This window comes from Manduca sexta, chromosome 2 (assembly GCF_014839805.1).
Source record: "Manduca sexta isolate Smith_Timp_Sample1 chromosome 2, JHU_Msex_v1.0, whole genome shotgun sequence".
Classification (NCBI taxonomy): domain Eukaryota; kingdom Metazoa; phylum Arthropoda; class Insecta; order Lepidoptera; family Sphingidae; genus Manduca; species Manduca sexta.
The window spans coordinates 6,091,748-6,119,578 of NC_051116.1; the positions used below are offsets into that span (position 1 = coordinate 6,091,748).

General features: G+C 36.0%; 1 protein-coding gene across 1 annotated transcript in view; it reads left to right on the forward strand.

Moving 5' to 3' along the window:
- LOC115456334 (nephrin) overlaps positions 1 to 24,498 on the forward strand; it is a 476,278-nt gene extending 451,780 nt beyond the window's left edge. Inside the window, exons 10-22 of the mRNA XM_037437781.1 lie at positions 214 to 358; positions 1,143 to 1,273; positions 1,724 to 1,877; positions 3,156 to 3,250; positions 9,053 to 9,146; positions 11,019 to 11,132; positions 12,226 to 12,338; positions 14,013 to 14,193; positions 14,773 to 14,901; positions 15,252 to 15,341; positions 18,220 to 18,608; positions 19,199 to 19,469; positions 22,234 to 24,498. Coding sequence (XP_037293678.1) covers positions 214 to 358; positions 1,143 to 1,273; positions 1,724 to 1,877; positions 3,156 to 3,250; positions 9,053 to 9,146; positions 11,019 to 11,132; positions 12,226 to 12,338; positions 14,013 to 14,193; positions 14,773 to 14,901; positions 15,252 to 15,341; positions 18,220 to 18,608; positions 19,199 to 19,469; positions 22,234 to 22,334 — 2,007 coding nt within the window. The 3' untranslated portion in view covers positions 22,335 to 24,498. The remainder of the gene's footprint in view (positions 1 to 213; positions 359 to 1,142; positions 1,274 to 1,723; positions 1,878 to 3,155; positions 3,251 to 9,052; positions 9,147 to 11,018; positions 11,133 to 12,225; positions 12,339 to 14,012; positions 14,194 to 14,772; positions 14,902 to 15,251; positions 15,342 to 18,219; positions 18,609 to 19,198; positions 19,470 to 22,233) is intronic.
- The last annotated feature ends 3,333 nt before the right edge of the window (positions 24,499 to 27,831 follow it).

A 27,831-nucleotide genomic window follows, 5' to 3' on the forward strand; every position in this document is an offset into this window, starting at 1 on the left:
ATATCAGCTTACAGTGAGGATACACTAAAACGCTTATATGTTAAGTAAAATAAGTACTAAATAAGTACTCCTGAACTGAACTAAGATGAGGGTTATAAATTCCAATTCTTATCAATTTTATTTTTATTACACGTATACACCATTTTTAATTTCAATATATTATTAATATGAAATATACCCTGTACTGAACTATTCATAAATATTTCCCCTCAGACTTCAACCGATGGTAACGTGACCAGCAGCATCTTGACCTTCATGCCATCCATAGAGGACGCCGGCAGGGTCCTCTCCTGCAGAGCCGTCCAACCTTCCCTGCCACACTCCACACACGAAGACGGATGGAAAATGGAAATTCAGCGTAAGTGCATCATCAATTTCTGCTGGTTTGATCTTATAAGACTGCCTTGGAGGCGTACTTCTATTGCATAAGAGGTACAACATCCATTTGAGGTCCCGGGTTCGTATACTGGTATCACCTGGACTCTGGAATTTGTGTCCGCTTTTTTCACTGTCTCGGTGCCGTCTTTATATTGTATGCGTGGTACAAAACCGCCCTGAGGTCCCGGGGTCGAATACCTGGTATCACTTAAAATCTGGAATTTGTGTCCGATGTGGTGACAGGCTCGCCTCCGTCACATCATAGGAGGAAAAGTGGGTGTCATATGCACCTCTGCCTATTCATTCACTAAATTACCAAAACAAAACTAGAAATAAAATAAAAGCCAAACAAAATCACTGCATGATCAATACTTTAACATTCCTCGGACGATTCTTGTGCGATTTGTCTCCACACCGAATGCACGCCCCCATGAGGAGACATTTGTCGCCGCCCTAGGCACACAGTTAAGTGTATACACCTCATGGTTGCCAATTCACATTAAGGCTTATAAGGGCTCGCGAACAGTTCCTATCCTTCTTGCCTCCTCCCATCCTAATAGGTTTCCTTATCCTTCCCACACACTTCCTTCCCAGCTATCTCCCAACTTTCCTCCAGGACCCTGCAGTCCCTAAGCCAAGGGTTTCTAGTATCCCCAGTATTTCCCCCGGTATTGACTGCAGGGTCCGATACCCAACAAAAAACTGCATTCCTCAGAGCTTGCGCGCGGTCTGTAATTGTTGTTAATATAGTATCGTCTTCCCAGATTTGCCTGTCGTGAAACTGGAGCTTGGCGCTAATCTGGACGCCAGTAAGGTGGTGGAAGGGTCTGACGTGTACCTCGACTGCAGGGTGCGAGCGAATCCCTGGCATAACCATGTGTATTTTACGCATAATGTAAGTTTATTGTTGCAGTTTTAAAATTTGGGTCTTTTTGATTACCATGAGGTTTGAAATTAAGCTGGCCAGTCTTAAAACTAAATCAAATCATTGTTACTATTTGAAAAATCGTATTATATGCACTCGTTATTTTTTTCTAACAAGCAATAAGATAAAGATGGTTAGCAATTATAGTGCTAATTCTAGAATGTTCCTATTTCGATGGCGTTGGATGCGTGCTCTATATGACCCCACTTTGAGATCTTGAGTTCGAATCCTGAGTCGGACAGTGATTTGGGGTTTTTCTGCTCAGTATCAGCCCTGAGTCTCGACTTTGTGTCCAATACAGCATAGGCTCGCCCCCTATCATACCATGGTACACACAATTGATCGAAAGTGGGTGCCCTAGCTACACCTCTACCTATCTCTTGAGGATGAAGCCGTGATGTGTATTGAACTTTTTAACAGGGCGCAGTGGTAAAGCCAGGTCCTGGGGTGCTGCTGGCTAACCAGAGCCTGGTGCTACAGAAGGTGTCCCGCAAGGCTGCAGGGTCCTACGTGTGCTCAGCGAGGAACAGCCTCGGAGAAGGATCCAGCGACGCCCTGATACTGGATGTTAAATGTAAGTAATAGATCAGCTAACGAACATTTTAGAAAACAGAAAAAAGTAAAAAAAAACTGATAAAATATTTCTTTCTTTCTGCCTCCTTTTCTTCGCATCTTTAAGGTTTTTTTATGATATCGTCAGCAAATGAGCATACGGTAAATGATCACCGCTTAACAACAACTGCAACAGTTTTTAAATATGTGCACGGGAAAGTGACCGTACTGCACTTAATGGTAGGTGGAGTGGGATTCAATAGAATGTCGACTGGCGAGAGATGATTACCCCTCGGCAGTCGACACAATTATACCGGCCTGTTGGAACCGTGTTTTAACAGCTTGTGTACGGTGGTTCCTATCAGGGCGGATATATAATATATCCTACCAGTAGCAAACATTACCTGTGTCAACTGTGCTGAAAAAATCTTGCAATCATTGTCTTCAAATCAAAAACTTTGATCAAAGAAAAAGGTTGAAAGTTTGTGAAAATGTATAGATGTTAAAAATGTTTGTTAGGAGTAAAAGCAAAAATTACTAAACCGTTTTGCCTCATATTTGGCACAAAGATAGACCATCCCCTCGTCTACCACATAGGCTAAGATTTCGCAAAAATATACGGACTTTTATCCCAGTAAATCTCTATCAGGCAGACCCACGAGCAACACGTAGTTAATTAATAAATTTGTTTCTACCATCCAGTATACCGCGGAGCATCGATTCTAACTAATTTGGCAGTATTGTTGATGGACTAGCAACCGATATTTATTGAACGCAAATTGAATGGCGAACCGTCGACCAATGTGGTTGTAGTATTCATGCGATATTGTATAGTGTTTAGTGATTGATATCTTCCTAGGCGAATTTATCTACAGCGGCCAATGTCAATAGAGAACAGCCACGCAGGAGATATTATAGTATAAGCGTGTGCGCAATACACAAGCACTCTCTGTTCCTTCGCTGACCTAACCATGTCCTGGACTAATTTAGGCTACTTTTAATCTCGGTAATTTGCTGCCATTAAAAAGAATGACTTCCTTTTTTTCTAATATTGAAACAGATAGCGCTGAAATCTTTAGTTTAGAGACCTTTGTAGCGTGAAAGGATTTTTCGCCAGGTGAAGCCGTGACTAACACCTAGTTTCTTTCTTTCTAAATTGACTTAAATATAACGATTACTGTTGAAGAGGTCGCGTGGTTGTTTTGTGGTTGAAAAACTTTATGACTCACTGCTTACCATGCGAGCGACGCCGCGGGCACAGCTTTAAGCAATATTTTCCAACAACCACTCTCTCCTACAGTTGCTCCGACGTGTAAATCGACGCAGCCGCTCGTGATGCGCGCGGCGAGGGGGGAGCTAGTCGAGATCGAGTGCGACCTGGACGCTAATCCGAAGGTGAGTACTCTTCGTATTTATTTATAGATTGAATGAAAGTTTACAGCACTTGGCTAAAACACTTTCACATAACAATATAATCTAACTCTAAATTTAACAATATTAAAACAGCAATAGCAATAAAATAAAATTCAAAAATATAACAAAATTCTAGTTAGTATTTAGTAATAAATAAATAAAATAACTAAAATTATTTCCAATACTTAACTTACTAAGCGTTGCTGAAAATGACTTAAAACTATTGTAAATATGATAAGGTTTGTTATAAAATATATCCAGATCTGTGTGATGAGCGGGCACGGCACGGCATTAAGTAGTAATAAGGGTGTTAATGACTACCCTTCTTGTATGTACCTCTACTAGCCTGTTTGCTGCTTTTTTACGAGCAGTGACCCTGAAACCATACTCTCTTTGCCGCATATAATTTGACAGTACGTAACAAGAACGTAACGCGCCGCGTCGCGTTTACAATAGAAATTGGCATACAAATACTATTCCACACTCATCTCACGATCATAACATGAACGTGTTGCGATTGTACACTGTTATCTATATATATATAACAAAACTAAGCTTCCAAAAGCTGTCTGTTTGTGATCGATTTTCTCAAAATCTATTGAACGGATTTTTGTACGGTTTTTACTAAAAGATACTGCAATTCTTGAGGAAGGTTTAAGTTAATAGTACATTACGGTTTTCCTTATATTTGACGAGGCGTGCTTACCGTTCGCCTGATGGTAAGCGATACGACCGCCCATAAACAGTAGAAACACCATCCAACATCTTGAATTACAAAGTATTGTTTGGTATTTCACGACGCTCGCTATCCTAAAACATGAGATGTTAAATCTTATTATGTCCAGTAGTTACTGGCTACATTATGTCGTTAAACTTAAAAGGCAAACGCGTAGTTTCATGGTAATTTGGAACCGAAACAATGTAGTGAAAAGCCAACAAGCCATTCAGGGCTTACCCTTGAAACTTTAACTTTCTTAGCGCTGCGACACTGTCAACCAGTTCATAATGAATCTTCAGAAATTTTAGTCGCGTTAAGTCGTACTCTTAGTTATATCGAGAGCTTGATAAAACAGTAATTATAGGTACTGTCGGAGTGATAAAATAGTTAGAAACAAAAATAGCCAAATGATCTGGTAGACGACCAAGACTTCAGTCACCCCCGTGACCATGAAGGCTGCAAAGTCTTCGAAACATCGGAATAAAGCTAAAATATAAAAAACCGTGATAAAATCCGAAAAATAGTTTCATTTAAATATCTGAGGATGACTTAACAATGCAGTATCAAGCAATATTAAGAACTCGTAGTTATAAATGCTATTGTATTCGTTATTCGTGATTAGGTAACCATCAAGTAAACGACTTGTTATTTTATCATTAATTTTTAAAATAATAAATTTCGATTTAAACTATATTTCGTTATATCGAGACTTATTATTTAACCGTAACACTGAACACAAAAGCCTTGCTTACTAAGCTGCATTAAAACCGAGCGATGACTTTTAAACACTAATGACATTAAAATAAGACTTAATTTCGCCTGGATTCCCATTTTGCCGGCCATTTTCCGTTTTGAATAGTTTTAAATAAGCTTTTTACTAAAAAGCTTGTAGTTGTTGTTTTCGTGTTTATTTGACATGATGCCATTGTATACATATATATAATAATAACATCAGCCCTGTACTATATACCGTCCCACTGCTGGGCACGTGGTCTTAGTCCTTCACGCTGGCCTAGAGCGGATTGGTAGACTTCATACACTCTCAAAGTCTATAACAAACGTCCCAGGTATGCAGGTTTCCTCACGATATTTTCCTTCACCGTTAAAGCAAGCGATAACTTACAAAGAATACACACATTATTTTAGAAAAGTCAGAAGTGTGTGCCCTTGGGATTTGAACCTGCGGACATTCGTCTCGACAGTCCGTACCACATCCAACTAGGCTATCGCCGCTAATTCGATAGATGGAAGGAAACTCTATTTGGTTAAGTTTGATAGTGAATTATACATCTGATTTAATCCGGATTAGGTGCTACCAGGGCATTCAATCAAATCAATTAATTTGGCTAAAACATAATGATTTCTTAATGAACAACACCTCAGTCCTCTCCGTGACCATGAAAGCTGCAAAGTCTTCGAAACGTCGGGAGAAAATAATAATATAAAAACCGCGAAAAAATCCGTTTAATAGTTTTATTTTCAATTGGCTAAAACATGATATAAATTGTGATGTTCAGTAGTGTGCAGCAATTTGCTTGTGGTAGGATACATTTTATATGCGTCCGGATAACGACCACCGCACACAAGGTGTTAAAACCCGCCATAGTGGCCCACGTAAGTGTTGCGTTCCGGGAGCAGCCTGTGTGTATCCGGTTATCAGTCCAGCATAATTAATTTAATTTATCATGGAATTTTCGATTTTAATTTTCTCCCGACATTTCGAACTGCAAAGTATTCAAAACGTTAAAAAATAAATATAAAATACAACAAAGAAAACTATGTTTTTAAATCAACTTCAGACTTTACAAAATCAATCATTTTTTTATAAAATAATACCCAGTTCGCATCGAAAGCATTCATTTTATGTAAGAATATTTTGAAACCTCGCGGGAGAGGAACATGTATTAAGAAAAATAGCACACGATACCATTGATTAGGTATTATGTTATGCATGAAACGTCTTCCCGAGGGAGCTGTGAGGATTGCGCCCTCTTTGGAAACCCTCAGAGGAATGCAATACACATTTATGAATTCTAAATCAGTTTTTTTAAAATCACTTTAGTGTACGATTGCAGTTTATTCAATTCTGATGTCATAATGCATAGGAATAAGTTTTATAATCATTGCGCGTTGTTCCGTACATAGAAATCATTAGAAATAACCTTGATTAAGATTGGGTAGTTTTTATAAAAAGATAGGTAAGTGTTTGCGCGCGCGATGTTGTTAATTTACAGCTTCTTACTTGTATTATAAATACGGAATTTTGTTTTAAATGTTTACATGTTTGTTAGAAGTAAACGCAGAAACAGCTGAATGTATCTGAATGAAATTTATACGCACATAGCCCATGTCTTGAATTAACTACATAAACTTTTATCCTGGTAACATGGTCCCGTAGGTTATATTTTCATAATATAGATGGCGGCATCGATTTTGATTTAGAGATTATTATAGTGATTACAACGCGAGTGAAGCTGCGAGTAAAACCTAGTGTATATTTACTGTATATACATTCAGCTATAATTAAACCGCTCAACCCACTTAAACAAACATAAACAGTTGAAACCGATGAGGAAGTCGAAATACCGAATCGAAAATCCGATATACAATAACAATGTTTTCCGGTAACCAATGTATGCGATAATCAAAGATATTAAACAGTATAGTTAGATACAGACCGGACAACAGAAACAAACTTTAAACGCAAGATTTACAAATTACTTTCATAACCCTCACAATTACATACTTTTCTCATCTTATTTATTTTTTTGTTGTCACAGTAGTAAAGCTTTTTATATTGCATCTGTAGTTAAAAAAATTGTTCATTATTATTGAAATGAAATGATTTATTTGAATCTGTAAAATGTTATACATCATTTAGATTCCGTCAATATTAACTCTACCACCAGTTCGGAAAGCAGTTCTCACCAGAGAAGAACGGGCAAGAATCTCTGGTGTTGCTCTTTTCAATCAGTTTAGGGTAAAGACTACAGTACATGATAAAGTGAGAAGATTATTAATATTATGTGTACCGGTTTGAGGTCTCATAAGAATATGCTACTCGCTGAGTGCTGGCGATGATACTACGCCTTACTTGTTGTACATATCAGTGACTATAATAATTATTTAATACTAGTGTAACTATGTGAACTGTTATTATATGTACAATGTGGCAGTGCTAATAAATAAATAAATAATTAAACTCCTCCAAAAGTTAGTACCAAGGACTAAGTCGTTTTATATGAAATATTCGTGAGAGATTTTTCACAACGTCTTTAGATATGAATACAAAAATAACATACTTACAGAAAATAGGCTAATATTCGCATTAATAATATCAGCCATGTATTATATAGTGTCCCACTGTTGGGCACGGGCCTCTTCTACTACTGAGAGGGATTAGGCCTTAGTCCACCACGCCGGCCTAGTGCGTATTGGTAGACTTCACACACCCTCGAAATTCCTATAGAGAACTTCTCAGGTATGCGGGTTTCCTCATGATGTTTTCCTTCACCATTAAAGCGAACAATAATTCACAAAGAAAACACACATCATCTTAGAAAACTCAGAGGTGTGTGCCCTTGGGATTTGAACCTGCAGACATTCGTCTGGGCGGTCCGTTCCACAACCATCTAGGCTATCGCCGCTCGCGCGCTATTATTCGCATTAAAAACATACAAATCACGGAAAAAATATGAAGTATTTTACATTGGTGTTTTGCTATTTCACGCTAGTTTGAGTAACAATGGCATGAAACAAAATCTTTGTATGACAATCTTGCCAATGTCCGCTCTATATCTTTAAACTCTTTGCCGCTAATGAAACGCGTTGAGCGATGCGAAATCACTGGAGAGTTCAAGACACATCACCATTTCAGATCAGGGATCTAAATTTGATCATGTTTGCGGTATTGGAAAGTGGCATAGGTTATAAATTTAGAAAATAGTTAAAAATATGATTCACTGGAAATACTAGAGGTGATGCAATATAGGGCTAAGAATTATATTTTGTGATTAAGCAAAATGCACGTAATTCCTTCTTAACCGATTTCAGCCACGGCGGTCATTCTCACCGGAGATCAGCCACGCGGCAGATATTATAGTGCACAATTGTGTGCGCAATACACAACCACTCTCTATTTACTCACTCTCATAGTCCGGTGAGACGGTACCGACAATAGTCCGGTGAGACGGTACCGACATGACCGTAGGACGATCAGGAAAAGACCAACGGCTTACGTGCTATACCAGGCACGGGGGTATCACACCGCCAACTTCCTGATTTCGAGCTGCGACCGAGTAATTTTAAGATGGAAAAACCCAGTCACAATTATTTTGGCCCAACCCGGGATTCGAACCCAGGACCTCAGCGCGATAGTCGTATTTGTACATTGTACAATTCCAAATACGCCACCGAAGCAGTCATGTTAAATAAATAATATGTTAGATAAAAAAAATACTATGAAAGTCTTCAAAGAAGTTTAGATGTTTTTAGAAGCAAGCAAGACCTACTCCAAATATAACATTAGGTTTCTCTGTTCAATATCAATTTGGAGTCTGGAATTTGCACCCAATATGGCAATAGGTTCGCCAATCTCATCATTGGCTGGAACATGCATGATGAAAAGTTGATGCTCTTCAGCGGCAAGAAAGCCGGCAGCGACTGTATGCATAAAGCAACAGACTAAGATTAAGATCATTAAGATAATATACATCTTTTTTATTTCTTCTTTCCTTCCAGCCAGAGCTGACTTCTTTGTTTACTATAATAGACGTTCATTTATTTTGATGAGTTGCGTATAACCGGTGAAAAGGTTTCATGGTAATCCACACCTTCTATTTGTGTGAATCCCTAGGCAACTAATCTAGCCTTGTACTTCACTACATTACCCTCAGCATCTCGTTTTAGCCAATATAAAATGTCTTTGGTTATATTATATGCGATTTGATTTAATAATTGCATAATCTCATGTACCTTGACTTATCATAAGTGCTGCTATGCTAGCGTACACGATGAATAAATGATGATGATGTTTTTTAAATCATAAATGCACAATTTGTTCCCAGGACTCGATGGCGTTCCACTGGTGGTTCAACAGCTCGGCGCACAGTAAACACGAACTTGCCACGTCTTCGATGACCACAGCTCAAAACATGCCAGGTTTGTTTATAATTCGTTGCTCTTTGATGTTTCGACTGTTTAAAGCATTGTAGTGTACAGTCCACGCGCGACCTCCGGGAAATCTTATGGAATCTTAATTGAATTAATGCACTGATTTTGATATTACAGTCTCAATATCGGATACAATTTAAAATATGATCAGAATTTGAAGTTTTATATTTGTATATTTGCTGTGGAACGATGCTGGTTGCGTATTTATATTTCATTTTATTTTTAGATGGTATATTATTATGTATAACCGTTTGTTACAATAAATAAATAACTTTTTCACTTTCGGCACCTGATCATTTACTGTATTACAGTAGACACCGGTTATAACGACTCCGGTTATAGCGACACATCGGTTATAACGACTAATATAAAAAGCGTATCGTTTATGACGACTATCGGATATAGCGTCCAGATTCAGTGATCCCTTCGATGTCGCTATAACCGGTTTTCACTGTATTTTAAACAGGAATTTCTTTTTTAATTTTTTTACCAATTTAGATGGTGTTTTCGCAAAATTGTTTTATGTAATGTTATTTATATATTCCATCCTATTATCTCAATTAATCGACGCTTTGCCCTCGAAGCATTGGCGAAAGCGTCAAAACAACCCAAATCTTGACGACTTCCCTTTCGTAATTTCTGTAAAATCTAATTATCATTAGAATGATTTGCAGATCGCATACATTCATATTAGTACTTAAGTATATATTGTGTTGGATTCTCTTCCGAAACATTTCACTCTTAGCCACTGCTACGTAGTTATCTATATATATATATATAAATGAATCCCTATTTCCCTTGGTCACGCCATCACGCGTGAACGGCTGGACCGATTTCACTTTTTTTTGGTGTGTTTGTTATTGTCAGGAGAAGGTTTCAATGAAAGAAAAAATCCAAAAAAATGCGCGGTAAATTAGAAAATTTAAGAAAACTTAACGAAAATATTAAGTTTATATAACTGTCAATTGTTTGAAATAACTGTCAGCGATTGACAGAATGCGCGCTGCAAATTCATAGTTAAGACGGGACAACGTCTGTCGGGTCAGCTAGTTTAAATTAATATTACGTAAGAGATAACCTCAATCACAAATTAGCTTCATTCATTTACATCTCTGCGGTTTTCCATCAGGCTTTTCCAGTTGTTAATATCATTATGTTCATTACCTCGTTACTTCATTATTTTGTGTTTAAAATGTAAATGGCCAATTTTGTTTCTATTTGTCTGTGGACCTCTGTTCCGGTTTGAAGAAGATTTAACGTAATAACAACAATTTGTTTGGGAATTTTCAAATACGATTCGCCTAGGATCTGGTGGACCAGTGTTAACATAGGAATTTTTTCAACGAACATTATAAAAATATAATTATATTAATTTTGCTGTATGTGGTATACAATAGCGTTTCATTCATTCGTTTGTTCTTTCATTCATTCATTCGTTCATTCATTCACTCACTCACTCATTCATTCATTCATTCATTTATTCGTTCATTCATCATTCGTTTTTTTTATAACTGCATGAAGAGACGAGCAAGCCGCTCGCTTGATAGTAAGCGACACATCCATGAACATTATCAAAATCATTTGCGTGAAAATGTTTGGATGTAGAAATACACGCAGACATATGAACGGATTTGGGTAAAATTTTACATATGGATGGACCATATCCTGGATTAACATATAGGCTATTTTTTGTCCTGGTAATATGCTCCCATGGGAAAAATAACTGTCTTGCTTAAACAGATGGTGCTGGCGTCTTACAGTGTTTTAAGGGCGTTTGTAGGAAGAAATGCTTTCAAGCGGGCGAAGTCACGAGCAACAACTTGTAAAAAATAAATGACATTTATTTGTGTTTTTTTGTAGGTACATACCTCTACATGGTGAATACGTCGGCTGACTATGGTTGGGTGCAGTGTTCCGGCAGTAACTTAGTCGGACGGCAGACAAAACCATGTCTCTTCCACATTTTACCCGCAGGTCAGTTTACAATATTATATATTATAGGCAATAATACTCTCATCCTTAATCCATCCTTGTTAGTATTAATAATATTGGTCAGTTAGATTAGATATAAATTTTTGCGGTTCAGGTGCCGCGCAAATTGACAACTGCACCAGGCATATTATAAAAAATGGCGGCCACGAACTCTCAAAATTTCATTTTAATACCGTTAACACGAAACAAATATTTTTTCAACTTAACAGTGTCTGCGCGGAAGCTTACAGAATAGTATGCACAAAATAAGTAATAATTTATAATATTACTGTATTTATAACGGAGAGCACGATACATACAATAGTAAATATAAGTAAAAAAAAAAAAAACTTAATAAAGGCCCATAAAAAATAATATACCATTGCTATGAGAGTCCTAAAAATCTTACATCATAAAATTAATTTCGCCTCTGCGCATATTAAAAAGAAATAGCCAATAATATCAATAGTAACGACTTCGAATTTCAAAATCAATTATCGCCCCGAAGCCATAACAGATCACCGAGCATACGTTTGACAAAGGGCGTCGCTTTTGTCAATCGTTCGTGTTCCATTTTCAAAAATGACAGGTTATATCGTACTGGCTTCTCGATAGTTCAAATTTTAACGTACAATAAATTAAATTTCATTTTGATAATAAATTTTAAAATTGAACGTTTATATGGAACACATTCGAAGTTTAAATTTGATAGATTAGTATATAAATTTTCAATTAGTTTCAATTTTGATCGTTTGCCTGTATTATATTCGTCGGCCTATTAGTGAAAACTGGCAAACATAAATAAAACATTTTCTGGAAAGTTCGATTTTCAAAATTGACGTATTAAACTGCAAATTGTTATTCGTTCCAATTTTATTCAACTGTCAGTTCATATTTAGTGATTTATTTTTATACAGCTTATTTCTGGGAATCATAGAGAGCAACATTGTAGAACATTCGTTATTCGATGTTCAAAATTGACAGATTTGTTTGATTGAAAACTAAGAAATTAAAATTGACCACAATAGTATTTACAAAAAAAGACTTTACTGTTAACACTTTTAAGACTATTTTTATGTAACGTTTTATCCCACAGATAAGCCAGCCACTCCGAAGGCTTGCGAGATCACGAACGTCACCTACGACTCCCTGACACTCAACTGCACTCCGGGACACGACGGTGGTATCCGACAGTCGTTCTTATTACAGGTAATAATATGGTTCATTTTACATAGTTTATTTTTTCTCTTAGTTTCCTTAATACACCTATACTCTAAGGTCTATATTTTTGTATTAAACTCAAAAGGCGACCGTCAAAACTAAGCCCCTTATTAGACGTTATTTATCTAAGGACAGAGTAAAGCTGTGATAACAAGTCTGTTTCTCAGTGCTGACGGCATGGCAGCCTTCGTAGTGAGTAGCCATAGGGCCGTTGTGATTGGCTAATATTGAGATACAACAATATTAGCCAATCACAACGGCCCTATGTCTTGTTATCACAACTTTGCTCCGTCCTTAGATAAAAAACGTCTATGAATAAGGGGGTAAGACGTTTGAAGTATGATGAAAAGTATGTTGTGCTGACTCCACTTGGAGTGGACTAAGCAAGATCCTCCTGGCCGAACTGTTGGCTTGATGGCAGGGGTCTCTCTCTATTGATAAAATGGCACCTACTCATAACTTTACACAGTTTATTACTATTGAATCACGAGCCTAGCTAGTCGTAAGGAACTCTGTGTCAAAATTAACTTTTTAGGGATATTTTTATATCATATATTTGTTTTTTTTTTTTGTCAAATATGTGCAGTAACGGCATCAGATAACGCTATGTTTCAATTAATTAAAAACACGATGTGTAGTAAAGAAAAAATAAACAATTAAACCGCCTTCAAAAACCACTCAACCAAAAAAAAAATCACATAACAGATACTAATTTTGGAGTCGGTGCCTAATTAAAATTGCTTGTTAAGCTAGATAGTAGAAAATGTCTATGAGAAATACAAGTTTGAGTACCTCTATAGACTGTAGGAGGAATGTTGTACATTTATAACTACAATACTTAGAAATCCTTTATCCATCGCTTTTAGAATCTATATAAAATTACAAACGAGCGTTCCATTTCCAACAAGCTCTAATATCGAAAATATTTCTCAAAGCTATCGTATTTTCAACCCTATTTGAGTTTCATGAGAAATTCGCGTGTACAAGGTACTTTGTACCACATTATTCTTTATGCTCTGAGCTGTAAACGAGATGTGTTAGTAGTAACTAGTCTTAGGCGCCACGCAGACGCTGTTATTTCAACAATGCGGAAAGAGCTCTGTAAATATAAAAGTTTAGCATTCGGCTAAGATCGGATAAGTGGTAAGTTCGGATAGCGCACAAATACTACGAAACTATGGTTATTTTTTAGTTTAAGCTATATGCGCAGCAATGCTGTTTCTTTTTGCATCGCCTATATACCACAGCTCATGCTATAAACAATAACAGATGTGCTGCGTGCAGTAACAAAAATGATAGATTTCGCTCTTCTTAAGACTAGTCAGGATTTCTACTTGGTTTTGTGGTCCTATCACACTAGCTTTAGAATCGTTATTAGAACGAAGTCCAAACTTATCCTGCGAACGTACGATCTTTTCTAAGAGCTTCAAATTTCTGTAAAATAATTGATTCCTAATTTAAATCTTACATAGATTAAATTATAATATAAAGTAGCTTTAATTATAATAATCTAGTTTCATGTATAAAATTCCAATACCACTTAAATATTATATAAGAAAAAAATCCCTAAAAATATTTCCTATTCGTTGATAAACCGTCCGAACTTAGCCGAATGAATGTACATATCTAAATATATTCCGTTAAACACACCCCTACCCGCAGGTGTTCGACATGACAACAGGGCTGCTACTCCGCAACATTAGCAACGACGAGCCCGAGTTCGAAGTGTCAGGGTTGGCAGCGAGCACGCTCAGCGTCGCGGTGCGCGCCTACAACCGCAAGGGGTCGAGCGAGCCGCTCTCGCTCACCTCCAACCTGCTCAAGTACCCGCAGCGGCACACGGGTTAGTCTACATAATTTTAAGGCTTATTCGCATCGTGAATTGTGATTTTTATTCTTTTTTTTAAATTTTATTGTGTTGTCGCCTGATGGTAAGCGACACGATCCATAAACAGTAGAAACACCATCCAACACCTTGAATTATAAAGTATTGTTTGGTATTAAACTGCGCTCGCCATCCTGAGACATAAGATGTTAAGTCTTATTATGTCCAGTAGTTATACTGGCTACAATTTCCTTCAAACTGGAACACAACAGTAACTACACACTGCAAATAGGCATTGCGGTGGTACCTACACAAGCGGACTCTTACATATGAGAGATCTACCACCAATAAGCAACTCTATTCTAATTCCAAGAGAGAAATAGAGTTTCTGATTGTAGGATGTGTTTTGTATTCTTTTGGATTAGATACAGCATACACAAAATATTTACACCACAATGGCTAATGTGTCGCGTTTGAAGACCAGCCTGATTTCGAACAAGCTAGAACGTTGTAACTGGACACCACTCCGCAATCAGTTGCAGTGGGGCCAGTTCCCCAACTCGTAAAAATGCCTACATTGACTTCTGTCTCCCACAGCCCAAGTGCCAGTGAAGGTGGAGCTGACCACGGTGCTGATCATCGTGCTGGCGGCTGTGGGCATCATTGCCACCATGACTGCTGTCTCCGCCATGGTGTTCTGTTGCCGATACTGTAACAAGAAAGAGAGTGAGTTAACTATAAAGGACTTTTATGTGCTATTTGATTAATTATATTTAGGGACTGATTCTCAGATTTATTAGACGGGTATCTTTGTAATTTTGATAAATATCTTTTTTTCTTTAATTCACCCCCTAACAAGCTGTAATAAGTATTGAATGTTTCAATGGAAATAATTTTTAAATAAAATCGTTTTTCTTTTCATTACATCATCAATCAAATGGCTAGATCTACTCATAGTCATTTATATAAAGTGTCACTAGCTATTATTTTAACCCCAAATGCAAAACAAGGGGTGTTACAATGTGTTCTATATACCTACAGACCTGTCATTTATACTTATATCTATGTTTTTGCAGGTAAAAACGAGAAAGATAAGAGACAGCAAGACGAAACCTCTAATATACCATTAACTGGAACCAAAGAATCTGAAAGCGTCGATAGTCTTGGTAAATTTTACATTAATCTATACTAATATATAAAGCTAATGACTTTCTTTAAACGCTCTAATCTCAGGAACTAATGAACCGATTTTGATACGAATAAGAAGCTACGTTATTCCTGAGTGCTATAGGCTACTTTTTTATTCCGAAAAGATATAGAGCAGGAAATTTATGCCGGAAAAACTTCATCACAGCGTGGAGACGCGATAAAAAACTACTCTTATATAAAAACTTATTTTTTTTATTTGTTTAAAGTATCGATACCAAAATGACCGATATTTAGTCTAAACAGCATCAAAATTCCGCCATATTGACTCGTTTTTACGTCTAAGTTGTGACGGTATTACACCTTGAAAAAAAGGCCGACATAATTCTGGCGGCTAGCGAGAGGAGACTATTATCTATAGATTACTATACTAATAACAATCACATGCATATGGACACTTCAAAAGCTTTATACCTAAGCGACAAATATACCGATGATGCGTTATATACATATTTGATATCGCCAGACTTTTCTGCGTCGTTTGATTTACGTTTTTTATCAGTAGGACTATTTTTATATTATTACACTTTATTTTTATAAATTAAATAGTTTATTATAACATCACAATTTTAAATAGCTCTACTCTAAATTTTACTGATTGTCGCTTAGATCATAATTAGGAGGCCACGACCCTTGATATTCAGGAATACGACACAAGAATAAGTCGCTTAGATATAACGATATACAACATCTCAAACGTCGATACATTTTGAAATAAATAAGAGCATTTAGACCTGAAGAGACGAGCAAAGGAATCGATAATACAGCCGCGTCGTATCTTACATACTTTACAACGCGTGTAGCGTCTGAAGTTCACTAGTTCGTACCTTTGCCGCATCATTAAACTATTGGAACAATCTAGAAGTTTGCCGGTTCACGTGTGTTCCTTACGATATTAGATCTCGGTCACTAAAGTGTGAAAAAGGCTGTAACAATTTCTACGAGGTTTAATACATATAAAAGCGAAAGTAGTTATGCTTTGACAGCTAAACTACTGAAATATTTTTGGATTTTCTTTTTCTGAGGATTGTTCATGATCCTAGGTTAGGACTGGCTTTTATTCCGGGAAAATATAAAGCGGGTCTTTTATCCCGCTTTTTTTTACGGGGTGCCGTAAGCAAAAGCTAGTAACGTATTATCATTGTTAGGGTATACCGTATACAGGGGCCTTATTCTCTATCCCGCACGTTATTTTAACAGTGCGTAACAAGCACGTAACACAATGCGTCATGTTTAGGACTATAGAAATTTAGCTTACAGAATACCATTCCACGCACATTTCTCGAAGATAACATGACACGGCCGCGTTACGCGTTTACACTATCATACAGAATAAGGGCCCAGGATGGAATTTTATTTACTGTTTATCCGACACGTATGTTTTTAAATGATTATGTCATTAGATTTGTTGTACATTGATTATGTCATCATTGTACAACAAATCTATGATGAAAAATATGAAAAAAAAAATTTTTTAAATAGACGTCATGTAAATATCGTATCATAAAAAAATTTACAATATTTTATTTAAATTTTGCTTTCTAAATGTTTTATCCACCACGTATGTTTCGGGAGAACATTGAATTTAATTCCAACGTGTTTAAAATTACGTTTCATTTGTAATAATATTACTAAATTTGCTAATAATTATTATTTAGGATATATTAAAATACACATGTGAAATTAAAACCAATGCCTATACAGACAGACTTGCGGACATAGCCGTTAAAGATAAATATGTATTTATAAATAATGTATAAATAAATATGATTATTATTATACTCTTTATTTTGAAAGTTACCTTATTAAATTTTATTTATATCTAAAAAATATCAATACATATATAATAAAAAAAAAAATGGATCACTCTAAAGACAAGACCTAAGCTACCGGCGCTTAGTAATAGAGTAAGAAATCTCATAATGACATTGACAGTTAATTAGCAGATTTCCATTCCACATTTCCTAACCATAAATAATATCTAAGCGAGAATTCCACGTAAAACATAACATCCGCGAATCTTCGCGTCTCGAATTTCTAATTCGATTTGTTAGTGCGGCCATTTCCGGTAAATTCCGTTACATTTCGACACTCGCTCGGATTTCCGTAACTCTACACTTTGTTTTCCGAGAAAAATGTATTTAACTAAGCTTTAGTAGTGATGGGATGTACCGGGAATTTTCCGTTTTTGTTACAACCTAATTATTTTGGGGTTTTTGTTTTAGTTTTGTTATGTTATTGAATTCGGGTAAATCTATATCTTTACTATATATATCTATAAATCTGAAGAATTTGTTTGTTTGAACACGCTTATCTCAGGAACTACTGGTTCGAATTGAAAAATAATTTTAGTGTTGATTAGCTCATTTATCGAGAAAAGCTATAGGCTATAACATGCTATAATCAATAGGAGCGGAGCTAGCATGAAAAATGTTACAAAAACGGAAAAAAAAATAATTCTTATAGACCTTATGTAGCGTGCATCGTATCAATTCGTTCTAATGATAATTAGATTTTACATAAAGTATTAAAGGCAAGTCGGTAAGAATCGGGTTGTATTGACCCTTTGCCAATGCTTTGTTCAACTACATCATAACAGCTTAGGTTGAGGTGGTCATTTATTTGTCGCAATGTGGTCATTTTTTTATACATAGACACAGCAACATTCTTTCGGTGTTTTTTTGTTACTATATACACATTTTTGTCTTTTTTATAATCTTATTTTTTAATGTAACTTGTGAAAATGTGTTCTTGTACTGCATTAGTAAATGTTTCCTGTCTTCTACTGTCCTAAAGAAAATGTTAAAGATCATAAACTAACCCTACCTTTCTTTCCAGACAAAAACCCAGACATAATACCCCTAGACGGAAAAATAAGCGACAGCTGTTCAAACAAGTCATCCACAACCGACTATAGTGCTATACGACCATTGATCTCCAAAACACCATCCGAAAAATACGATATACCACCAAACTGCGACCGATATTACGACCACAACATCGACACTTGCAACCAGTACATCCAAGTGCGACCAGTGGAGTACCGACGGCCAACGTTCGCGCCAACGTTGGGCCCAATGCCCAACCTTGGACCCAGCATACAAAGCCTTGGACCAATCAGTAGTCTGCATATGAATGTTGGTGCCAATGACTGTCATAGATACGATAAGGTTTATGAGGATTGGTTGAAATATAAGAATGCTTTGCCGTTGAATACGAGTGGATTGGTAAGTAAAGTATTATGAATATTTGTATAAAATATTAAGTATTAGATATATTTATTTGTTGACTGGAAATCCTAGATAGTAAATATTGCCTTACAAGTCTAGACGAATTCCAAATTAGCCCACTTTATATAATATGTATTGCAAAAATTATCTTAGATTTTTCAAATGCTATCGGAATCTTAATTTCAGAATAAAACGTCCCAACACTAGCAATAATAGGGGAGACGCGGTTAATTGATCACCTGTCAAATAGTCGATTCGATACATCACACAATTTATACGAGTATACACAAGGCCTAAATCCTCTCAGTAGAGGCCCGTGCTCAGCTATGAGCAATATATAATACGGGGCTGATATTAATATATTTACCTATTGCTATATATTATACCAGCCACGGTCAAGCCAGCCTCAAAATTCCTATAAAGAACTTCTTAGGTATAAAGGTGTTTTCACGATGTTTTCTTTCACCGTTAAAGCAAGCAATTATTCGCAAAGAATACACACATAATTTTAGAAAAGTCAGATGTGTGTCCTTGATTTGAACCTGCCATTCGTCTTGACAGTCATATTTAAAATAATATTTTTTTAGCTCCCAGCTGAACAATTAATGCCACCAGAACTCTACGCCACACCACCACCAACAATTTACAGTAACCCGAACCGAAACCCACTTAACCTAGCCCAGATGCCTGAGCTGGAGCCTAGGTACCACTTGGAGCCTAGGTCCCTCGCTATGGACCCTAGGAGCTGTTCCAACTCGCCACCAGTGCGATTCAATGCGGACAACAGCGTGTACTACAGCAAAGGCGTGCTGGACAGAACGAATAATACGCTGCCACATTTAAAATCTAGGATGAATGGTGAGTTGATTTTTTAATTAAATGAGACGAGTATGCCATTCTCCTGATGGTAAGCGAGATGGACCAGTTTTTCGCGGGGAACAGGAAGGTCCCGTGGTACCATTTCACTTAGGTAGCTGCTCGCAACCATCTCTAAAGCGAGATGGACTATGTAAACTGTAGCAACACAACACAAAACCTTGTATAGAAAGTACTGCGCAGTACTCCACTGCGCTCGTCACTTTGAGGCAAGATGTTAAATCTTATAATGTCCAATAATTACGCTGGCTACAATCTTTCAAACTGGAACAAAACAGGCACCTGATGGTATGTGAAGTGGAATAGAATGTCAACTGACGAGGGATGAATACCTCTCGTCAACCGACACAATTATGCCGATTTAACGAGATATACACAGGCTGATCCCGGAACGCGGCACTTACGTGGGCTACTATGGCGGGTTTTAACACCTTGTGTACGGTAGGGTGGAGCGTCATTTTTTTTTTTATATTTTCGTTGTTGAATAGCACTATAAAATTGCATACCACACTCAATTATATTAAAAAAATATTTAAAAAAATATTGGAACCTATTTTTAGCCCTCTACCGACGATTGAAGGTCACGAAAAATCGTCAAATTGAGATATTTTTAAAAATAACATATAGCAAGAAGTGACTATTTCTTATATTGTTAGGTAACTTATATTCTCTTAAAATACTATATTTATATCTATAAATAGTCCGTACATTGAAAAATTAACAACTAAGCAATAAAAACACAACGTCAATACGAACAAAATAAATTATAATTGCAGTTACAAGAGAACATATTATTACTTTAATAATGGAGCCAGGATCACCCTATTTAGGGTATATAACTACGTTATGTGGTACAGGAAAAGCCATAGCGGATTCAATACACTTGTTTTTACTAAAAAATCATATAAATTTAAACAATTCTTTGGCTATTGGATGCGACCGAACTGCTACAAAGACTGGTTAGAAAGGTGGGGTGAATCGTTTCACATTGGCATAGATAAAATACTTTATTTATCACGTAGGCGAATAAAGTTACACTTATGATACATCAAAACAATGTATAACAATAATTATAATTATTATATCTAAATAACAATTAAAATTAATTATATAAGTATGGTCATTTTAAATTAGGGATAAAATTTATAATGAATACAAGGTACAAACCCAAGTAACCAGCTCGGTTGGCAGGTAGGGGGAATAAAAGCATAACGCGTCGCGATCCTCACCGGCGAGGACATGAGCCCTAACCTAGCTAACCTACCAGCCTTTCACTAGCTACCTAAGTGATGACTACCCTAAGAAGAATAGCAGAAAGAAACTCCGGGCTTTCTTTTTTGTCATCAATTGTTCAGTACATCTTTTGTATTTTTTTCCAAGTCTTTTTTGTAATTAAGCAGACCAATACACTGGTTTATTTGTCTACTACATGCGAATGAACTATCCTTTCGGGAATTGTTTATAAAATTAGATGGAGCAACCAGCAGCCCTCAACTCTATTCCGGGCCAATAGGGAAAGAGTAGGAAAACTTTACTGATCTTCCTGTCAGTTTTCTGCTATACTGTCAAACGTGCCTGTTTTTCTGAAGGAAACTGAAAATAGTCTGTGTACACTGTATAGATCAGAAATACCAAATGTGTCAAGCTATAAGTAATGGGCTCATGTTCTCAAGGCTTGTCTAACAGAAATCCAGGAAAAATAGCTCATTGAAGATGTTTAACAACGACTAACAGAATCTCAAGACTATATGTAGCGTCATCAAACCCTTCTTCTCAATTAATTAAATTCATATAATACATTTTTAAAGTTTATGTCCCTGTCTGGTTTTGTATAAAGAAAGAAAGTTCGTTTAAACAAGGGCCAACCCACATCTACAAATGAATAGAATTTTTCCGATGTTTGAGCGCTGACATTAAAAAGATTATTGATCCTGTTATACAAAGAGTTCATTTTTTGTGTTTATCTAACATAAAATCGCGCGCAATTATACCATACTTTAAAACAAAAACCATTTTAAAGTACACAAAAATCTGAATAATTTACGCAATTTTTACGATTTTGTTATTTTTGGCTTTCAATTTCATATTGATTTTTCATATTTTTCCTCAATAAAGAATTCAGTTCATAGTATTAGTATTTTATGTTTAAGTTTACGCTAAAATATAATAGATTACTGATTTTGAACTTACTTTGTACTGATTTAAAAAATCTCTTATTTAATATATTTTTTGAAAGTTTGAGCTAAGGTAGAGGGCTAAAAAATATGTCAAAAATTAAATAAAAATATATTTACATATAATTTTGCCATATGCAACTTTCCGCAGGTGTTCAAAATCGATTTGGTGACTTTTTTTTCTCTCCATACTTTGACGCTCCACCCTAATGTACGGTGGTTGCATCCGGGCGGATATAATATCAACGGTTGAAAAGCAAATTGACTTAAGCGACATTTTTTTTTTCGATTCTAAGTTTCATATATATTTAAAACCAGCACTTTTTTCTACCTTTTTTTAATTAGGTTAGTCAGATTTTTTCTAAAAAAAATGTCGTTTAAGTCAATTAGCCTTTTAAACGTTTATATGTATCCTACTACCAGCAATATCAGCACTTTTCTCGATGTTATTTTTTAATTAGGAAGTAAAAAAATTTCGAAAAAAAATTTTGCTTAAGTCAATTAGCATTTTTAAACGTCTATATATCCTACCTGCAATCTCCAAACATACTTTACCATTTTTTTTGTTACAGTCAATTCACCGAATCAACTGAACGATCAAAAGTGCAGTGCAAAAAAGCCAACAGACAGCAATGCGGACCTTGCCAAGATACCTACTAAGGATTGTGATTAAATATAATAAAATAGTTTATGTGACTTCGTAAAGTGTAAAAACGTGTTGGACTTTTTGCCCGTCCGAATAAGGTTTAAATTGCGGTGTTTTATGTTTAATTTCATTATTTACGTTTCATTTATTAATTATTATGTTACCAATTATTTGTACTTAAGGAATCCTACACGCTCGGCGGTTTTGCGGCGTCGAAACGCTGCGTTTAACGGGATTCCAAATTTAAATCACTGCCAAATTTGTATTTTATTGTTTAAACGGAGGTTAGGAAATTGTAATATACGTCAATTTAATAGATGGAAATTAAAATAGTATAAAGTTAACTCTGCATCTTCCATAAAGGTGTATAAGACTGACATTATGTAGTTACACGAACGTAGATAATGAAAATATACTGTGTGCTTTACGATTACTGCTTCGAACATAAACTCTATATTAATGTATATTGAGTTTAAAATTGTACTACGCGGAACGAGGTTACCTTAATATGATTACGTTTTCAATATCTTCTGATGCATAATTTGTATATAACATTTTATTAACGCACACAAGTTGCACAAAGATTATAAATCATTATATTGTAATGTTAACGGCCGTGTTCAATATTATCCGTACCTAAATTTTCATTCAGATTTCGAGAATGAACCAATCAAAGTAACTCGTTTGTAAACATGTCAAAAATACTTTATTCTGATTGGACCATCTTGGAATAGATCGAAAAAAGCGATTGTGATTATTTATTGAAAATAATATTTCGTTTATATTATTTTTAATTCATTACTTGTAATACATGAGTTAGGGCCTAACGCACTCTGTAATACTAAAAATACATTTATGTCAAACAAGACAATCAATTATTTAAAGTTGTAATTAAAAAACTTTATATAAAACTTATTGTTTTGTTTAACTACGAAATTGATAAATTATGATCTGGGTGTCCTATTCCGTGTACAGAGGCAAATCCGTCTTCTTGTAATTACGAGCGTTTTCTTCGAAGGACAGCTTCTATAGCCATATAGGTAAGAGAGTCAAGAAATCTGCTATTTACCTATACAGCTATCAAAGCCGTCCTCCGATTAGAACGCCCGTGATTGCAAAAAGACGGATATACCCCTCTAGACGGAATAGGACACCTGACCTGATACGACGTTTTTTAAAACGCTTTTAAACCGCGGTGTCGGCGTTTTTTAAAACGCCACGTTTGTTTAGCAGAAGATGTAATCGTACAGCAGAAGCCTAAGGATCCAATTATTAATCCAAAAAGGATAATTTCTAAATTGGATCAATGTAAATATATGTAAATAATAAACTAAGCATGTTATACGAGAAGTTGCCATAATACTTAGATTAAGAGCTGATTTTCCATTGATAAAAGTTATTCACATAAACATGATCTAATAAAAAATGTACGTATACAGTTCACATTTACGGCTGATTTTTGAATGACGAAAAAAATTATTAATAAAATTAATTGAATTTATATTTGGACCTGTTTCACAAGTTCCAATTTTTTTTTATAGTATTAAACAATTAATGTAGATAGTTCGTTTTACTTTCATTGTGAGCTTAGATTAGTGTGACTTCTATTTGGTCAGCTTATACAGAGTCATTTTGAGATTGCGTTACTAAACGAAACCACATACTTAACTACTAGGAAATAACACTTCACGATAAGTTACTTGAGCCGTAGATTGAAAATAAAAAAGTGTAAGTTACGAAAATCAATATTAATAAAAAATAATTTTAATTTTACGCGCACTAATGCCACCACTACTACTCTAAGAGAATTCTTCGCAGCAACATCAAACTTTCAGTCAAAAATACACTCACACACCACATTCGCATTAAACTACACAATGATCAAAAACTCAGAAAACAAAAACGAGGATTGGATGATTTTTGGCACAATATCAGCAAAGGTGAAGACGAGTATGTGGTTTCATTTAATAACGCAATGTGAAAATGACCCTGTATTTATAACGAATATAATTTACTGAGAACTTGTATGACAGGGCCTATATAATTTATGTATAACTAGCTTTTGCTCGCGGCTTCGCCCGCGTGAAGGTGTTTTCCAGGATAAAATTCCACTGTTTGATAAAAGTCTTGCTACATATTTTCCCGGTACTTATAGGTTCAAACTAATTTTATCCCCAATCTATAATTTCAGTTCAATCAGTCGAAAATCTAAGAACATTTATACAAACTTTCATCCCCTATTTTATCCCCTTAAGGGTAGAATTTATCAAAATCCTTTCTTAGGGGATGCCTACGTCATAGTAGCTTTATGCATGTAAAGTCTTAGCCCGATCCGTCCAATGGTTTGGGCTGTTCCTTGATATATCACTGTCAGTCACCTTTGAGTTATATATTATATTAACAACTGAAGTTAGCTAAAATTGAGTTTCTCGGAGCCGACCACTATTTATGTACTATGTATTTTGAGACTATGCAATTTTGTCGCGTTCGCGATTCACTTTCACTTTTGTTGAGTTTCAGAACGCGATATTAGATCCTCCAACGCGCACGCGAATTTGAACTTTATGCAGCGGTAATAAATTACAAATTGACTCTCCATTTTATTTAGAAAACGTTTGTATGGGAAATAGAAAAATGCTGTTTTGAGGATTTTCCCGGCAATTATTCGAATTTTTTCTCACCTGTTAAACCTTCCCTAGACCTCCACGAATAATTCAAGACCAAGATAAGATAAATCCGTTCAGCCGTTCTCGAGTTTTAGCGAGACTAACGAACAGCAATTCATTTTTATATATATAGATTTGTTGAATAACTTTGAAATTGAACTACTTTTCGGATTCTATCGCGGTTTTTTATATTTTAGTTTTCTCCCTGAGCTCATTCTGCGTAGATCGGACCACCAACAGCTAAAATATTAAAAAGTTGTATAATTGTAAAATGTAGGTAGATATTGTAACTTTGACTTTACGGATGAACAACACCTCAGTCCCCCCCGTGACCATGAAGGCTGCAAAGTCTTCGAAACGTCGGGAGAAAACTAAAATATAAAAAACCGCGATAGAATCCGAAAAGTAGTTTAAATTCAATGTCTAACATTCGCGTAAACATAAGAAATAATTATGTTGAATAACTTTTATCTGAAAATTGGAAAGTCAAGCCCAATTATAAAGTATGGAGTATCGAGCTTTGTGTTGTGAAATAACACGAAACATCACAGATTTAACATTGTTTTCACTTTAAAAGTGTTTTAAATGTAACATTAGATGTACGATATTTATTAACGATAAAGTTTTAGTCGAAAAAGCCGTTCCTCAATTGTTTTTCATTTCTTTGAAGTCGAATTATTTTTGTTCGTTTAGATATTGAATATTTCTGACTGTCTCGGTGTCGTAGTTGTACTGCGCGGTATGGCAGTGCTCTGAGGTCCTGGGTTTGAATCCAGGTTTGGGCAGTGATATTTGGGTTTTTCTGCTCAGTATCAGCCTAGAATTTGTGCTAGATATGGCATTCTCGCGCCCTATCACATCATGGGACGGAACACACTTGACGAAAAGTGTCCTGGTTGCGCCTCTACATACCTTTTCGAGGATAAATGCGTAATGTGTCTCTCTTACAGGATTTCTAATTAAATTCTTATTTAGTTGCTTAAAATCTACGTATAATCGCGACGGCTTATCGTAGGTGTATCACGATTTCCGTAGTAAGGTTTCGAGTTCGTCTTCCAGGTCGTGTGATATTTTCTTCTCAGTATGAGCTCCAAGTCTGAAGATATCGATAAAAGGCTTACCCTTGACCATATACATCAAAGCCGAAGGGTTCATATAATATTCCTATCCGCTTCCCTTTCGTAATTTATGTAAAATCTAATTATCATTAGATTTGTAGACCGCATTCATGCATGTACCTATAAATAACTAGTTGACCCGACAGACGTTGTCCCGTCTTAACTATGAATTTGCAGCGCGCATTCTGTCAATCGCTGACAGTTATTTCAAACAATTGACAGTTGTATAAAATTAATGTTTAAGTTTTCTTAAATTTTCTAATTTTCCGCGTAATTGTTTGAATTTTTCTTTCATAAGAACCTTCTCCTGACAATAACAATCACAACAAAAAAAATATTGAAATCGGTCCAGCCGTTCACGCGTGATGGCGTGACCAAGGGAAATAGGGATTCATTTTTATATATATAGTTATGTCTGGTTACCTTACAGAAAAATTCCTTCGCCACTAATAAACTTATAAACATTATAGCACTTTCCCCCTTCAAGGGTAGGTAGAGGTGACATCCACATTTCACCAGCTATCATAGATCCCATGTTATAGAAGGCAGTATATTGTCATTTTCCCGGCACAATTCAGAAAGTCTGTTGAGCAAAAAAACCCCAATCGACACGACCCGGAATCAAACTCGTGACCTCAACAGCAGTGATTCAGCAATACAACTACTCCACCAGACATGGTGATGATCATTGACCCTTTTTTGACGGCTTTTTCTTCTAATTTTATCGCGGGGATTGTTAAAAGAAAGCTTGATACGAAGCGATGTTGTTTAAATATATATTATATCATGTGATAAACATAGTTCTGGCTCATCTTACTCGGGAGATGATAGTCCCACAGCTGGGCACGGGCCTCTTTTACTGACGAGATAGGGTAGCCACGCTGGCCTAATGCGGGTACCCTATCCCGTAAGGTACCACCTTTGAATATTTTACGGTATACTTCCAAGTTTTTGTTTTTATTGGTTTGAATGACGAGATTAGCTTGCCGTTCGCCTGAGGTTAAATGATACGACCGCCCAGAAACAGTAGAAACACCATCCAACACCTTGAATAACAAAGTATTGTTTGGTATTCCACTGCGCTCATCCTGAGACTTGAGATGTTAAGTCTTATTATGTCCAGCAGTTACACTGGCTACTGTCCTTCAAACCGGCACACAACAGTAACTACACACTGCTGCTTGGGGGTAGGAATAGACATTGCGATGGTATCTACCCAAGCGGACTCTTACATATGAGAGACCTTCCATTATTTTTTTTCTATTTTGCTATTTGATTAATTTCGTTGCGGGATAAAGACATTAGTGTTTGAGACAGCGAGCTTCACCGCTCGGTGTCATTCAATGCCACTGCTGATCCTGACTTACAGGAGTTGTAGTGCTGGGTGAGGGCGGAACAGCCTTCAGAAGTATTTTTTGACCTTATAAGTTTAGTTATAGATTCAGAACTCTATCTGGATAACGGTTTTTGTATTTCCGACTATGAACATCGCCTCTTAAGTCTGGCAATAATATTATGTATTCATTGATTCGGTTTTCAGAAAAAGCAATATTTTGCAGTGACGAAAAGTGGAATTATCCATAAGAGAAACCGATACATATACTAAGGTATTATATGAATGAATGCGGTCTGCAAATCGTTCGATAATTATATTTTATATAAATTATGAAACGGAAGAAATCCATATGGACCCTTTGCCAATGATATCTTGTATGTATCTGCAGTATACAGGAATATCTT